We start from the raw sequence: 11,873 nt of genomic DNA, 5'->3' as shown, positions 1-11,873 counted from the left end.
AAACCTCTCTCTTCAGGGCCTCAAGTACATATTTGAGGACTGCATGGCAATAGGTCAAAATCACATTTCCATTTGCAATGCCCTGTAAATAGGTTGTATTTTGAAATAAATTTAAGTAAAATTTAAATTTAAATTAAATTAAAATTTATTTTAATTTAAGTAAAATTTAAATTTAAATTACTTAAATTAAATTTAAGTAAATAGCTTATAGCTTTAAAAAAAGAAAAATAAAATAAAGCACCCAGGTATCTTTTCACTTCTTTTTGAAATAGGTGGAATTGAATGTCTTTGAAAGTGTCTGCAGATGCTTACTCTCCTGTTTAGTCCTATTCATTCTCTCTCATAGTTTCACAAATCAAGTGTTCCTTAAAAGTTATCAGGAAAAAAAAAAAATCAAGGAAAATATACCTGGTATCTTGAGTCACATGTGTGAACAAGCTGCAAGTCAAGACTTCATTGAGCTCTGAGGAAGGTGGTGGTGAACACTGTTGTGGTGACAATTCCCAGGAGCTCCAGCCACAGGGTAAGGATCTGTAGGTCTACATGTATCCATGAGTCTGGAAAGTAGAAAAGACTCTCATTAAATCCGGATTATGGCCCCATCACACCCTGTCAGCCTGTTTAATTAGTCTGGGCTACTCAAAAAGCTAATGTGCTGCCGGCTATTTTTACAGCATGTTTTCTGCTAGGCTGTGTTTTGCTGATGTCAAGGAAATTAACAGAAATGAAGTCTCTTTCCAAATCCAGGGGCAAGTGTGTGCTGTGGAGACACTAGGGGTAGGCATGGAGGGGCCAGGGTGAGCCCTAGGACACTGAGGGGTATGAGCTGTGGGGACAGTGAGGGGGACACCAAGGAATACACTGAGGGGACATGTGAGAGCTGTGGGGACATTGAAGGGAGATGTGTGTGGTGGGGTCACTGAGGGGACATAGAGGAGCCGTGGGCCACCAAGGGGGACACTGTGGGGATGCTGAGGGAACATTTGAGAGCTGTGGGGACAATACAGGGAGATGTGTGTTCTGTGGTGTCACTGTGGGACACTTTACGGAGACACTGAGGGGACATGTGAGATCTGTGGGGACAATGGAGTGAGTGCACTGTAGGGACACTGAGAGACACACTCTGAGAGAGACACTGAGGGGACATACGCGAGCTGTGGGGCCACCAAGGGGGAAACAGAGGGGAAATGCGAAAGCTGTGGGGACACAGGGCGACACTGAAGGGACCTGTGATTACAATGGGGGCATTAAGGGGTCTTGTGAGAGCAGTGGGGACACTGAGGGGACACATGCGACCTGTGGGGCCCCCAAGGGGGACACCGAGCGGCCATGTGAGAGCCGTTGGGGCACTGGGGGCCGCGGGGACACCGCTCGGGGGGCTCTGAGGGGCCGTGCGCGCCCCTCGGCCGCCCATGGCGCTGAGGGGCCGGGCGGCGGCGGGCGGCAACCGGCGGGGGCTGCGCGGGCCGGGGTCGCTCGGAGCCGCCCCGTTCCGCTCCAGGCCGCGCCGGGGCAGCACCGCCCATCGGCTACCGGGTCCCTCCCTCCTCCGGGGCGGGCAGCGGGAGGCGGGCAGCTAGCGGGCCGGCAGGCAGCGAGGGAGCGTGGAGCGGGCAGCCAGCAGCATGGAGCCGGCGGGCGGCGTGGAGAAGGGGGACGGCGCGGAGAAAGCGGGCAACGGCCATGCGGAGGGCGCCGAGGAAAGCGGCGGAGCAGGAGCAGGAGGAGGAGGAGGAGGAGGAGGGAGGCTGAGGGGCTGCCGGGGCTTCCTGCGGCGCAACGCGCTGGTGGTGCTGACCGTGTCGGGGGTGGTGGCCGGCGTGGCGCTGGGCGCCGCGGTGCGGGGAGCGGCGCTGAGCCCGGCGCAGGTGGCTTACCTGGCCTTCCCCGGGGAGCTGCTGCTGCGCATGCTGCGCATGGTCATCCTGCCGCTGGTGGTCTGCAGCCTGGTGTCGGGGGCCGCCAGCCTCGACACCCGCTCGCTCGGCCGCCTGGGGGGCATCGCCGTCGCCTACTTCTTAGGCACCACGCTGCTGGCCTCCGGCCTCGCCGTCGCCCTCGGCTTCATCATCCGCCCCGGCGCCGGGGCTGCCGCCCTCAACACGCCCGGCTTGGGGCTGCCGGGCGCTGCGCCCCCCAGCAAGAAGACGGTGGACTCCTTCCTCGACCTCGTCAGGTGGGGCCTCCCTCCATGCTTTCCTCCCTGCCCCCTCCCTCCAGCCCTGGAGGATGATGACAGACCCGGCGATGTTGCACGCTGCCGCTCGGGCACCCCCCTCCTTCCTCCTTCCTCCTCCCTCCTGCGGGCTGGCTGCCTCAGCACACCTCCCCTCAGCCTCCTGCCACCCCTCAGCACTCCTTCCCTCAGCCTTTTTCCATCCCTCAGCCTGCTCTCCTCATTTTTTTTTTAGCCTGGTGGTTGTGAGGGTGGCAAGTGTTTGCCCAGGGCACCTTCTCCTGCCCCGCTGTCTCTGGAGCCCTTCTCATCCCTCACACACACCTTTTTCTTTTGTGTTTTCATATTTCCTCCCCTCCAGCTTTTGTTCGGTCTCTTCACGCGAATCCCAACTTGCCTCTTGTTGCACCTTCACCTCCCTCAGGTAAAGGTGTGGAAACACAACCCCGTATTGCCATCGAGGAGGTACCCAGCACATCACGGGGCATGCTGGCACCCGGCATAAAGGGCAAGAGCTGCAGACAACCTTTTTTCTTTCTCCTCACAGCCCACGTCTTGTCGAGATCTGCCCGGCTCTTTAAATAAAAGAGAAATAATTACATAAATGGGGCAGGCATCCAGGCAAACTGCTCGAGTCCCAGACTTGCAGCAGCGTTCGCGCTCTGCTGGCTTGCGGTGCAGAACCTGAGGCACGAAGCACTGATGGGTCTTGTTATCCTGGGTCAGATTTTTGTCACTTTTTCGTACCCGAGGGCAGTCACGGGGAAGTACCACGGGCGTCCGAGGGAAGTGGTGGAATAACGTAAAGCCGGGGAAGTGCCGCTGGGGTTCCCCTGGCAGATGCAGCTGAGTGATGGGAAGTGATGGAGGACGGGGTGTGGAAGTTCGTGGAAATTTTGGAAGATGGAGGTCCCTGGAGGTGGCAGGGCTCACCGAGATGTAGACAGAAGTGTAAGGGAGGTGATCCACAAGGTACCAGCCAGGTGGCTGAGGAGCTGTGCTTAGCAGGTATCCTGGTCATGGCAAAGCAGAGGGGAGGACTCTTAATTTGTATCCTTGCTTTTCGAGATCAGTTCTTCAACTGAGAGACTTTTTGATGTATCTGGGTAAACAGATGTGACAGCAAAGATAAAAAGAGTTTCTAAAGAGAAAATCTGTATTTAGAAATCCATGTTTTTTTCCGCTTCTCCTCCATCTCCGGATGGACCAGTCCAGTGGCCCACTGGCCATCCTATATTTCATATCTGTAACCTCTTACGGCCAACCCTGATAATTCTTGACAGACTGTGTTGAGGAGTAATAACAGGACAGCAGGAGTAGGTGGCCTGGCTGTGAAGGTGACAAGGAGTTGATAAAAGCAGCGTGAAGGAAAATCACAAAAGGAGGAGTCAGCACGATAGTAGGTGCTGGGAAGCAGATGACTGTTGTGGTGGCTGTCCTGGGGTGCATCCTAGCGTGGCTGCTGCAGCTGGTGTTTTTTTTTGCTGTGTCGCCATGTTGTGAGGAGTAGGATGTAGCCGAAGGATGCTCCACTGAGCTTGAGACCGTGGACGTTGCCTGTGAACTTGGGAGCAGAAAGCTGCTTCTTGCTCTAGGCTGTCAATGCAGGTGAGGAGTTCATCTTCCAAGCTATAATGCTGATGGGGTTGAGACCTTCACTCCAAAGTTATGCTCATTATGGCGAGACCTGGGGAAAATGTGCCGATTGCAGAGTGATTTCCCCTGGGTAGTGAGGTGCCAGGGGCTTTCCCCCAACACACGTGTGGTGCCCTTTGAAATCAACTTTTTCTTGGAGCTCCAGGCAAGGGCTCTGGTGGCCATGCTGGGCAGTCCAGTTGCCAGAGCCATGACAGCGAAATTTAGTCGGGAAAAGAGGAGTTTGGACACAGAGCCATCACTGTATGGTCCTCTAAAACTCCTGGTCTTAACATAGATCCCTGACAGGCCTGGGGATGGAGTGAGTTGTGTGACTCTCTGGAGATAATACTTACCTCTCCCTTTTAATTATTATTTTTTTAAACTGTTCTTGAAAACGTGAGAATTTTGGTTTGAGCATTGGTCTCGGTCCCTGTGGTGGTGGAAAGCTCCAGAAGGAGACCAGCCTTGTCTTCAGTTAAGGAGGCCTCAGCTCTGGAGGGCCGAAACCATTGCCTTCAGCATGGGTGGGTCTTGCAGCTCTGAGCTTTTCTGGTTTTTGGTTCATGAAACTTCCCATTAGACAAAAGAGAACTCCGTTTTTCGGTTGTGTTACGAGAGTCCCTGTGTCCCTCAAGGCTTTCCTGCTCAGTCATTTTCAGATAAAATGTGAAAACGAGGTGCAACCGGGCTGAGTCCCCCAGTAGCACTGAAAACATGCGACACGTGGCCTAAGGAAGTCTGGTTGTGAGTCAAATATTTACCATGGCTTCTGCAGGGATGACACAGGGTGTCCTTTCCCAGGATGCAGATCCTTTCTGCGCTTGGGAAGTTTATTAATTAATGACCAAAGACGCTGCTTTCTGTCGTCGCAGCGATGTCTGGAGGTCATCTTAATACTTGGTCATGGTTTTCTGTCTCCCAGTCTAAAGCTTCCACATAAATACACATCTATGCATGCAGACGTGGCCTCTGGAAAAGAGATTTATCTTGCTTGGGCTTCAGAAATAAATGAATGGTGACTCACTGGTGAACCAGAGGCTGCTGGTCCCAGCTATAGATGGGCCTTGTGAACATCTCCAGAGCATCTGACGTGGAGAGCAGCTCTGCTGTGCCAAACATCAGAGCAGCAGGAGATGAGGAGAGAGCCTGACCAGGGAGAGACAGGTGGGGTGGTGAGGAGGAGGCGATGGCAGCTGCCAACTAACACGGCCCGCTCCACTCGTAGCTCAGTGGAAGGTGGTGGAATCAGCAAGATCAAACGTTTTGCAAGAATCTATCGATTTGTCAACGCTTCCGATGGGCAATTGTCAAGACTGCATGTTTCAATAAGGTCAGAGTTTTGTGTTGGCTCTGATGTGTATTTGTTGATTCAACAACATTGAGCAGTTTCACGGGAACTTATTGATTCGGTCGAAATTTCCAACGGCGGATGGTCCTGACATTTCGTTTCCGTGAGGTCAATGTTTTGGTGTAATTATAAACAAAAGACATGAGCAGAAAATCCCTCTCATCAAAACAGAACATTTCAACAAAGTATTTTACAGTATTTTTAGTGGAAAAAAAAAAGGTCTCAGATGGTGGTTTTCTTTGCCCTATTTTGGGATGAAAACATATTTTGAAACCATGGCGTTGGCTTTGGGACGGGAATTCTGTTTTTGCTTTCAATCCAGCCCTAGCTGTAGCAGTCGTGAGTGGGAAGGAGGTGGCATCATTAGCTTTTTATAGGAAGGGTAACAGAGGTCCAGGTGTTTGCCTCAAGCAGTAAGGTCAGGGTTTCTCGGGCCGACAGACAAACCCGCTGCCGTTTAAATTTTATTGCTCCTTTCTGTCTCCCTGCCAGAGGTTACCAGCTGGGCTGCCAAAGGGAGTACCCACGGCGCTGTGAGCAAGCCTGTGGATTACCTCCAAGCGCCGTCGAAGCCGGAGGGAAGGCAGGCATGAGTCTGAGCACAGGGAAAGGCAGCAGCTGCGTTTTGCCAGCTGAGCTGCAGAGCAGAGGGCCAGGATGGACCTTGGGGAAGGTGGGCTTCAGAGCACTTGTCCAACTTCACTTGTGTCATTGCCTCAGCCTGGATCCTCCCTTGAAGCGTAGGGGTTGCTGACTGAGTTTTGTAGTAAGCACTTGGCATTTTTGTTCACCTGCCTGCACTGTCTATACTTTTTAAATTGTTTGTAGAGAGCTTCTGAACATTGGTGTGCCTTTCTCTCCGAACTAGTTCCCTTTTGCTGCTGACTCCTCACACTTATGCTTTATTTCCCAGGCAAAGTAAATACAGACTGGACCATTAAGACAAAAAAAGTATCAAATATCTGCTATAAATAAATAACATCTTCAAGTTTCTGCGAGTGAAAGCAGATGCACGCACTCACTGATAACGTAGATATCCAAGACATGCATTCTGCATCCACACACCTACAAAAACGCAGACAAGAAAAATTCTTGTGTGATGGTGAATGAAAATCCTGAGACAGAAAGAAAAATAAAGCTACTAGAGCAGTCCAGACTGTGCTGTGTTCTGGCAGGCTTTCAGATGGCAGTGAAGTTGCTGTCGGTGGAGTCTTACCATTGAAAAGACTTCATTGAAAACCAGGAGATAACAACACTGAATATTTTTTTCTAACATTCACCCCTTTGGTCCAGGCGTCCTCAGAAAAATATGTTTTCCAACAGCAAGGCTTTTGGCCTCAGAAGTGGAACCTTTTTGTAAGAAGCCATAGAAGAGGAATGCTTGTTATTTTAGGGTTTTGTTCTGCTTGCCTGGATTTCCCTTCATGGTTTTGCTGCCAGCGCAAAGCAGTTTGCAGAGCTCTAGCAAAAGGATCGTTTAGAAACAGTGATTAATAATAATCCCTTACACATGCAGCAAAGGAGTTCCTGTGCCAGTCGTACCCCACTGGTGGAAAGACACGGGGTAAGGAGGAGAGAGGAATTTGACCGTAATGTCAAAATCCATAAGGGAGGGAGCTACAGCCTCCAGAGCACTGCCATGGAGTTGCAGTTGCACACTTGGGACGTGCTGTGCTTCCTCACCTCTGATAACCCTTTTCCCCTTTGTGTGAGCTCTGGCATGGCAAAATACATCTTTCTTTAGCCTTTACAGGCACTACTACTCTTTACAGTAGCCAAACAGAAAGTATGCAAACCCCGAAACTTCTGCTGCCGGTGCTGTCGCTGCATCTGGTTCCTATTTTAAGAGAATTTGAGATTGGTGCTTCCTCACAGCAGGCGGTGTGCAGGTACGTGGGGGTTTCCTTGCTCAGCCCAGCTGCCTCTCCGGCCCCAAGGTGCAGCTGTTCCTCCTGACAGCTGTGGATTTTTGTTCTTTTTGTCCGCCTGCAGCTCTGGGAGAGCACAGAGTCTCTCTGTATCAGATACTCCACCACTACGAAGGTTTCACCTCTTTGCATCACGGGCTCCAGCCTGCCTGATCCCACAGCCCTGCGCCAGGCTCCTTATCACCCAGACTCAGGGTTTGCTTGCAGGCACGCTCTTGTGATAACCTGCTGTGGAAAGCCAGCCACGTTCTTCAGCAAGGGCACGGCGGTGGCAGGGACGGGGACAGAAACGAGCAGCAGTAACCAGCAATCCCGTGACAGAGCCGTGCTGATTTCCTTCTACTCCCAATTCGTGTCTGGTGTGGGCACCCCGAGCGAGAAACCCGCAGATCCGGGCCGTGCAGGAGCACCAGCTGGCAGGCACCCTCGTTTAATTTGCACGCCCAATTAGCCAGCTTTTCTGTTCGCTGCTTCACCCGGGCAGGAGGGGTGTTTGTGCTTGCCTGGGGACGCGGGCTCGTGGGGACAGACCCGGGTCTGCTGTGCTGCAGTTGGTGAGCTTTGCTTTGCCACGCACGCTGAGCGAAGCCTGCGGGCACAGCTGTGCCCAGGCAGGCCACGAGGAGGCTTTTGTCTCTTCCTGAAGCTCCCGGCGTCCTGGCCCCTGTTTTTTAGGCGCTGGGGTGGTGTTTTTGCACAAAGACATCTTACGTGCTGGAGCCGAAAACCTGCGGTCTGACTCACGCGTAATTAAAGCTTAATTTAATTCGCGTGCTGCCCGATCTTAGTGAGGGATGAGCATGGGCTGTGCAGAGCTGGTGTCTCTGCGATAAGCTGGGTATTTGGGGATTGCTTTTTACGAGCTCTCGGAGCTCTTCTTAACCTCCAGGCTTTGAAACAAAGAGGAGCAAAACATTTTTTAATGTGCTGTGAATTAGTCAGGTGTGCTTAAAAGTTGGATGGAACAAAACAGGTGATGCAAGGGAACCTTCGGGTCCTCCTGAGCTGCTGAACTGAGTGAGAGCCAAATTTACCACTGGGTGGACTGTCAAAAACACTCTTCTCTGTCCTCAGAAACGGGTCCAGTGAGCGGTGCTGCAGGGATGAAGCAGAGCGACTGCAGCGTGCTGGTGTTTGAATAGCTCAGCGCGCTGCTTTGCCTCTGAAGCAGGAACCTGCCCCTTGTCTTCATGTAGTAGGGCTACTGACATCACCCAAGTATGTGCTCTAAGTACATGCTTGTAGTGAACTTGGTGTTTAATTACTGGGGCCCGTGCCTGACGTACTGTGTAAATTATGGAGGCTTGGGTTCCTCGGCTGCATTTACACGCTGGAGAACCAGATTGTTGGGGCTTTGGGGTTGCTTCCTTTGGTTTGGTTTTGTCAGGATGGAAAAGCTGATTTAAAAAAAAAAAAAAAGTAATTTGATTTTCGTGTGGTTTTCCGTCTTTTTTCATCTCTCTGCTTCTTCAAAATCCAGTCAAATCTTTTTTTTTAAAAGAAAGTAACCGCCCTGATATGAGAAATCGAAATGATGTGCTCTGGTTTTTCCAACAGCATGTTTTCCTTTTCCTTCTGGTTAAAAACACGCACTGAGCCGGCCCATTCATACATGTGGCATTTTACTCCAGATAGAAATAAGTGTGCTTTGACTTGGGGAGCTTTCTCTGTACCCGAGTGTTACAGCTGCTAAAGCATTTCTGCATTTTAGCAGCCCGGTGTGTACTACACGACCAGTTCTTAAGCATCTTTGTAGGGTTAGAGCTGTCTCCTGCTTTCAGGCAGGCGGCTGTATTGGCAAAGGATCAAAAATTGCATTCGTGGTGCTGCCAGGGCTGTGGGAAAACCTTCGTCGTGCGGCAGGGCGACAGCTGTGCAATGGAAAGGACCGACGGCCTTATCTGTGCCGTGTCTTAACCTTTCCTGAGCTCCTCTCCCTCTTGCTTTCGAAGATCTGACTCTGCTGCTCTGTTCCTTGCTGTGGTTTGGATTTGGGCTTCTGTGGGATGATCGCAACCAAAACCCTGATGTGAAAGTGTGTTTGCCAGGACAACTGCGGCAAAACTGGGGGGATAACAGGGCAGAGATAGAAGAGAAAAGTGGCTTGCTTTGAGCCCATTTCCGTGCAGTGTGAGGAGCAAAGGATGGGGAGAAGCTACCCCAATTCTTTTTGCCACAATTAATGGGTTCTGGGTAAGGTCTTTTGTTTCCTTGCCATGAGAATTCCCGTCCCCCCGTGCTGCGTTCAGCCGGCAGTGTTTCCAGTTCATCCCCCTCGCCTCCCTGCCCTCAGCAGCTAGGGTCCTGTTGTCTGCCTGGCGAGGAGCAGCTTCTCTGCCCGTTTTGCTTTCTGACACAGCAAAAAAAGGCTGCTGCTTGGCTCAGGGAGCTCATGCTCTTTACCCAGCGTATGGGAAGAAAGGAAGCGTGGCATTAAAAACAACCGGTGAACTCTGAAATGCAACAAGAAGCAACTTCTTCCGCACATGCCCCAGTTAATCATTTTGCCTGGCCGTGTTGCTTCACGGATGCACCGAGTGCCCGATGCGGGCGTTCGTCTCCTCACACGCTATCCTCTCTGCACAGATGTGCTGCTCAATCTGCATTTCTGGGTGAAGGCACCGTGGATTCGGGTGTTGCAGCTTTTTTGTCCTTTGTCACGACTTCCATCCGTGCCGTTTAACCGCGCCAGCACTCGCAGACAGCTCCGGCCCGCGGCATTGTTCTGCCTCAGCTTCGCGTTCGGGAGAGCCGCCCTTGTTGTGCCGAAGGCTTAAGCTGCTCGCTGAGGTGGATTGTGCTGATTGGATTGTCCTTCGTGTTCGTGCTGTGGGCAAACTGTAATCACATGAGTAATGTTAAAAACCTGCCGAGCCCTGGAGGCCGTAAGCTGTCGCTGCAGCCGGTTTGCGTAGCCACTGGCTGGCGTGTTTAACTAGCGTCGGGTCTGATTGCCTCTGATATCCGACCCAAATGGTCAGCTGTGGGTGCAAGCAGGGGTTTTCTGGGTGAGCAAAAGGAGGGGGTGTGGAGATGTCGCATCTCTGGAGAAGCATCTGCTCCATGCTGTCAGAGTTTCTGCTGTCGTATGTTCCTTGCTAATGCCGCTGTGCTTGCCTTTGCAAAAGGAATTTGGTTTCTGGGAGTAAAACATCTTGACGCAATTATTTTGGAAGTTCTAAAAGAAATATTTCATTTTCTTGCTTGTATTTTACAGAAACCTGTTTCCTGCAAATCTCGTTGCTGCGGCTTTCCGAACGGTAAGATACGTGCGGATTTTAGACATGAATTACACTGCAGACAGACCAAGTGACTGCTGTTATTTAAAAACAAACCAAACAACAGCAACAACCAAAAAAAAAAAAAGCCAGAAAGAAGTCATATAACTTGCAGTAGGTGGAATTTCTAAAAGCGCCTGATGTAATCAGACATACAAATTCCATGGCAAACGGTGTGATTTTGCAGGGCTCTGTATGTTCAGGGATGAACTAAGGTCCTCGTTGCCTCTGTGCTGCCATTGTCACAGGTAATTGGCAAGCACAAAAACTTTATCTGAAGAAATAAGACCCAAAGAAGCGCCCTGCTCTTGTGAGGTGTCTAGCTTCTTTATCAAAGTAAACTGTTGGCCTTGATTTCAGGTGCTTTACCGACAATTGTAATGTCTGTCTCACCATTTTCTACAGGTGAAACAGTGCAAGCACCACTTGCCTTCCACAGGAGCCAGTGCAAACATGTGGTGCATGAGCAAGAGCAGGGTAGAGGAGAGGGGAATTCCTCTGCTGCTACCCAAATCGGGGAGCTCAGTTGTCCCATAGCACCTCTCTGTTCCCACATAGGGAAGGAGCTGCATGTGCTGCTCCCCTTTTGCAGCACAAGGCAGGCTCATTTTCTCCACAGTATGGTCTCCAGAGAAAGTTCCTGACAGTAGCCTTGTTTTTGTGGAATACTGGCTGAAAGAGTCGTATTGGTGATCTGCTCAGCATAAACTGTTTTTTTTTTTCTTTTTCCTTACCTGCAGTATGTAACAGAGTACAAGACAGTGCTCAGAAATACTACCTCTGGAAATGTCACGGTGGAAAAGGTAAGGTCACTTCTTAGGTTTTTATATGCACCCATTTATAGTATTTGACTGCCTCACGGTCTTTAATCCCTTCCAGCACTCACAGGAAAGAAACAAGATACTTCTCTTTGTCTGGAACTTAGACACACAAGCCTGATGAGTTCATCACAGTCACAAAACAAAGCTATGATGGACAAGAGAGTTGGACTCAACTAAGCTTACACTTGATACCTTATTTTTAAGACATGCTTTCTGAGACCCAGACTCACCTGATCTAAATTTTGATTAATCCCTCTGCCTCGTATTTCCAAATAATTTTCTGTAGCCTTGGAGTTAAGTAGCAATCAGAAAATCAAACATCTTCATTACTGGCCAGAGCCAACATGTTACAGATGCAGCAGTAATTAAATTTGCCTTACAGACAGCATGCTACAAAACAGACCAAACATCTCACCCTACAGCATTTCACCTCACTCCAAATGAAATGTCCCGTGTGCTTTTGTGGGATTTCGGGGAGACGGGACTGAGCCTGGAACTGACTTTCAGAGTTATTTTGTATTTCTCAGGTTTGCTCTGAATGTCTGAAATGATTATCAGGCATATTACTGTATTTTCAGTATGATTTATGTCTCGCTAGGGCAAGACCTTTGTAATGTTGCTGTGGAAGGGCTCAGGTGGGGCTTGCCCACCAGTTCCACCAATCTGTGTGGAAGGCAGTTTATG

General features: G+C 50.6%; 1 protein-coding gene across 2 annotated transcripts in view; it reads left to right on the top strand.

The window, feature by feature from the left end:
• Nucleotides 1-1,625: 1,625 nt before the first annotated feature.
• SLC1A4 (solute carrier family 1 member 4) overlaps nucleotides 1,626-11,873 on the top strand; it is a 33,935-nt gene continuing 23,687 nt past the window's right edge. The window contains exons 1-3 of one of the 2 annotated variants that reach the window (XM_032183638.1): nucleotides 1,626-2,176; nucleotides 10,308-10,350; nucleotides 11,109-11,171. In XM_032183638.1, the coding sequence (XP_032039529.1) occupies nucleotides 1,626-2,176; nucleotides 10,308-10,350; nucleotides 11,109-11,171 (657 nt within the window). Of the gene's footprint in view, nucleotides 2,177-10,080; nucleotides 10,099-10,307; nucleotides 10,351-11,108; nucleotides 11,172-11,873 lie in introns of those variants that run through there. The other variant, XM_032183639.1, reaches the window with a different exon arrangement.

This window comes from Aythya fuligula, chromosome 3 (genome assembly GCF_009819795.1).
Source record: "Aythya fuligula isolate bAytFul2 chromosome 3, bAytFul2.pri, whole genome shotgun sequence".
In the NCBI taxonomy this organism is placed as follows: Eukaryota; Metazoa; Chordata; class Aves; order Anseriformes; family Anatidae; genus Aythya; species Aythya fuligula.
This window is presented reverse-complemented; position numbering and strand designations above follow the sequence as displayed.